Source organism: Trachymyrmex septentrionalis, unplaced genomic scaffold (genome assembly GCF_001594115.1).
Source record: "Trachymyrmex septentrionalis isolate Tsep2-gDNA-1 unplaced genomic scaffold, Tsep1.0 scaffold73, whole genome shotgun sequence".
Lineage (NCBI taxonomy): Eukaryota > Metazoa > Arthropoda > Insecta > Hymenoptera > Formicidae > Trachymyrmex > Trachymyrmex septentrionalis.
This window is the reverse complement of record NW_017305916.1, coordinates 87957-92819: the sequence shown is the minus strand read 5'-3', so window position 1 is coordinate 92819 and position 4863 is coordinate 87957. Positions and strand designations below refer to the sequence as shown.

Sequence of the window (4863 nt, the reverse complement as noted above, 5' to 3'; positions counted from 1 at the left end):
ATCAATAGTATCGCTAGCAAATAAGAGGCTCATATATATATATATATAAAAGTCGTAGGCAATTGCAGGATCCCAAATCGTAAGAAATTGATCAATTCTAATCAAGTATTCTCCCTACATTTGACTGTGCTTGATCGATTTCCTACGACTTAAGACTCCACGATCACGAATTCGATGTAAACGAAAGTCTATCCAAAAGGTTAGATTCTAGCAGTAAACGCAACAACAAAATTTGTTGTCACATATCTACCGATCACGTACCGTTGAAGGTACTGGTGACTTGCTGAATTAACAAAATCCTTTCTCTCAGTGTGGAGATGCTCGACGTCAGCGATCTGCGGTTCGTGAATGGAGATGCGCGAGTATCGTTACGCACGCTTGAATGTAGTACTCACGCACGAAGCAGCAAATTCGACGCACGGTGTTTGTGTGCGCGCGCGCGCGCGCGCGTTCACGGCGGGCGCTCGAGATAAATGAAATTCATAAGACGGGAGGGGTATCCTTGAGATGGGACTTTCCCGTGCCGGATAGGCGATAGTTTCGCGCAAGACGAAGCGAGAGAGAAAACCCGCCGGGGTTAGTGTGGAGGTCAGGGGGGCTCGTGCAACAAGTGACGTTATTAGGTTGGCGCTGGAGGGTTGCAAGGGAGAGAACGGAGCGAATCATAATGCATAACTCTTGCCCGTCCTTGTCTTACTCCTCCCGCGCGCACGGCCATTCAACTTCTGCGGAATTGCTCGTGCCAGCTTCCACCGAATCGTCTCCCTCCCCCGAAGATCGAAAATTAGGAACTATTCAATGAACTAGATGCCACGTCATTTTTATAAGATTCATTCAGGAAAATAATGACAAAATCTTACTACGGATATATGTAAAATTAAACGTTAAAGTCAACTGAACTTCATCAATACGAGGTTGCCGATGATATAATTAGAAATTCGTACGTGTGGTGCGTTTTAGAATTTCAACATTATCGAGAATTGAGAATCTGCGCGATCGGTTAAACTGCAAAAGTCCCTTTGTGTGACTCTGATCAGGAATACGTGAGCAGTTTGATAAGTTGGTAACTTTTCGAACAGAAGCTATGTTGAAAAATAAGTCAAACTTTGGTTAAAATAAAAAAATAAAAAAGCCACTGACTTATCGAACTGCCCGCGTACTTTAGTTTAGAAATTGAATGGAGAGACAAATAATGGACTTGCCAAGTTTTCGATAAGAAACCCACAATTCCCATATTCGCATATCGTCTGTTTTAATCTTTCTGATAAACTCGGGTTATGATATCCATAGTGAACTTCAAAAGCTCGTTTGTGCTCAGATTGGTGCCAAGTTACGTTGAGCTCATTCGTCCTTGTCGTCCGTTACGATAATCGTCCGGTCCGAAGACGTGCCCCGTTCTAGAAAACTAAATTTCCATTCCCGTTTCTCGGCGGTGGTGAACCGCGAAAAGAGAGACCACGTCGCCGTAACAGAGAAGACAAAGAGGCTTTATTATACGAGGAGAGCGATGGAAATTGAGAACGGCAAGGGCGGAGATTGGCAAGGATGCCGGGTGTTCCCCTTGGCGTCGAACGGCAAAGACGACTACCTTATATCCGCAGAACTCAGATTATTACCGCTCAAGTCGGTTATCCTCCTTTCTTTTTCGTTATATAATAGGTTAAAATGCATTTATCCGTTAATCATGCGTCGTCGTTTGATTCTCTCACGTTGCGCTATTGTGAACGTAATACAAGTTCACTTTGACCGCAGTTTAATTCGCTCTTCGGTCTTTTTATCTTAGAAAAGGAGGAAAAATCTATTAAAGTGAGATTAAAGTTAATATTTGATGTTTAAGACCGCTTTATTCTTCCTATTTCTCCCTTTCGTGACTTCAAAGATTTAGCGTCAGAGGCGATACTGATTAAAGTATAACTCGTCCAAACAGCCATGTGATAAATGTATAGGTATATAAAATCCTATAACTTGCCAATACACATCTAAGTATCATAAAAATTCGATCTCGCTTGAAGGAACAAAGGAAGCTTTTTAGAGCTAAGAAGAATCTTAAAGATATCGTACGATCGAAGAGTATTCTACACGTGTAACACGGACGTAGCAGCGAGAATGGAAAAGGGAGCGGCGGAAAAAAGGAGGGGGGAAAAAAAAAAATGGAAAAAGGGAAACCCATTGGACGACAGGGACCACCGTCGTGTCGTCAAGCCGGTCGTCCTTTTTCCGCGTCGCGGCCCCCTCTGTCTCTCAGCACTTGATTTCCGTCTTTCCCATTTTCCTCTTTCGCTCCGTATCTCCCGGAGACCTCCTGCTCCGTCCCGCCCTCGTCTTCACCCCCGAGTTTGCCATTTTTGTTTGTATTTCGTGGTGATCGTGAACCGGAAACGGACGTCCGCGCCGTGAAAAATGGCCGCCGTTGCGCTTCCGGTACGGGAACGTTCTCCTTCCCCCCGTCCCCCGTTATCTCCCCTCGCAATTCCCCCTGCCCTGAATTCCACTACTGACGCTCTCGTCCCGAGCGAAACGCGTTTCATCCGACCAACCCCCCACGGCGGGTTCTACCTTTCTGCTCTTTACCACTGTCCTGTCCGACTTTGGCCATCGACCCGCGTCCAAACCGTGACCATTTGATGCAACGCGCTACATATGTTCCTGACGTCGTGCAAACCAAGCGTTTTATCATAGTTCGTCAACTATCCAGTTGCATGTGATTGTAGCAATTGTCACTCGACAATACTTCCGCAAACCGCGCTATAATCACGCTGAGAGAGAGAGAGAATCCCAATAAACTATAATCGTCGACGTGCATTTTAGCGATCACAATTAAAAGTAGAATTCTGTTTGGAAATACATATCTATAATATTAGTGGATTAGAATTCGTTTAACTTCTCTTCGATTTTGCGTTGTTCAATTATTGATTGACAGAGACTTTGAATTAAAAGCTTATCGTTCTAATTCACTCACTGCGTACTACTCTGTTTCAGGAAAATTTCAAGAATGTGTTGAGCTGATTCTATTCGGATATACTCAGGGTTTTGGGAATGGATTCGACATTATTGCTGCTTCTACTGACCGGTAAGTTTATAAAATACTGTACTTCTCGCCAAGTAATTTGGAAGAAGCGTTCGGGGTTCTTCGGCGTTGTCGACTTGGAGTCGTTAACGTAGGATCTACAATTTTAGATGGACTTTCACGCGGAGAATGTATCTAAAAGTCCCGGGAAAACTTTGGTAGCAAGTCCCACTTGTTATAAACTTCGGTCCGGTAACGCTCTCCCCTTTGCAACAATGAGTTATTCCGCAATGTTGAGGAAATAAAACGGTTCGCAAACTGGAAATTTCTCTCGCGTCTTATTTTACAGTTAATAAAACTGTCTCATGTTCTCGTGTAAAGAAAATAAAATTGTTTGCGGAAATAGCATCGCAGTATCTACAAATAAGTAAAGGCAAACTCGTTTATTCAACAATCGTTTCATGAATTGTTCAACGAATTGTTCAATTGTGACAAAATATGTTTCTTAATAAATATGTTCAGTTTCACAATATGAATAAATGTAAGGTGAAAGAGAAATATAACTTTACATTATATATCGTAAGCAAAAATGGAAACTTTCTTTCAAGGCTTGAAGACACAATTCTCGGGAAATACAATATCGAAATTGTATCACCTGAAAATTTTGTATTCCACGATAGAGAGAGAACTAATGTTACCACAGCTTTAAATGAGTCCTCGAATGGATGTTCGAATTGAGTCGCCGCATTTCCATTCTCCAGGCACACACGAATGTGTGTAGAGGACAAAATAAAAATTCGCAGTCTCCGTCGAAGCGAGAAGAGGCGTTTGGGGAAAGTGACTTCGATTTGACGCTCCGTGAACTTGCAGAATAACCCGACCCTTGCCTGGGGCCGCGTCCGTGGAAAGAAAGGCGAGAAAGGCGAAAAAGGCGGAAAACGCGTCCGCTCGCGGCGAGCATCTACGTCCGCGCACGACGCCGACGGTCCACGGTCCACGGTCGATGACCACGTGGAAGGTAGGAGCGAGGACGAATGCGAGAGCAGGAGCGGGAAAAACAGAGTGGAGGAAAAAAGGAAGGAATACGTTTGGTTTGGCAGTGGGCGGGTGGGCGTCGAACTCGGGACATCGCGCGCGGATGACGAGTAATCGATCACGAGCACTCTGCCAACACTACGTGGCGAAGAGCACGGTGGTTCTCATTCGACACCAAGAGTGGAGGAACTTCCTTTCCCACGATAAAACGTCGATCGGCCGTTTTCAAAAATTGTAACAGTTGCGAAGCTGTGAACGATGGAACACGATGACGTGACGGGAAGGGATCTATCTAGACGATTAGTCCGACATCTCGGAAAAACGTGTCAGAAATTGTCGAGGTGACTTCCCTCGGCTATAATACATCTTCCCATCGCTTCGTTGATAATAGCTGTGTGTGTGAGAGAGAGAGAGAGAGAGAGAGAGAGAGAGAGAGAGACGCGTCGATCTTCGACACGTCGGGAATTAGTTTCGGAATGAAATTCGATAGCTGTCGGTAGCATCGGCAACTCGCGGAGAAGAGCCGGCCGTCGGGAGCTGTCGCGCAAATCCTCGAGCATAGCTGAGAGCCATGCGCCGGAGATATTTGCGGACGAGTTCGTAATGCTTTCACGAAAAATACAGAAACCCCCGGCAGGCAACCCGTCCCCCCTCGCACCCGGTTACCCCGGCCGTCCCTGTATCGATTTCTGTCCGATGGAGTATCGCGATACTCGCCCTCTCACCACCTCTCGCTCTCCTCCCCGACCGCCTCTCTCTTTGTGACTCGTCCTCTTCGTGCCCCTTTCTCCTCCTGCCACCCCCTCCCCCCCTCGTTCCCT

General features: G+C 45.7%; 1 protein-coding gene across 1 annotated transcript in view; it reads left to right on the top strand.

Moving 5' to 3' along the window:
* The first annotated feature begins 3031 nt into the window (after positions 1 to 3031).
* Positions 3032 to 4863, top strand: part of LOC108753929 (Down syndrome cell adhesion molecule-like protein Dscam2) — a 58023-nt gene continuing 56191 nt past the window's right edge. Inside the window, exon 1 of the mRNA XM_018495927.1 lies at positions 3032 to 3070. Coding sequence (XP_018351429.1) covers positions 3037 to 3070 — 34 coding nt within the window. The 5' untranslated portion in view covers positions 3032 to 3036. The remainder of the gene's footprint in view (positions 3071 to 4863) is intronic.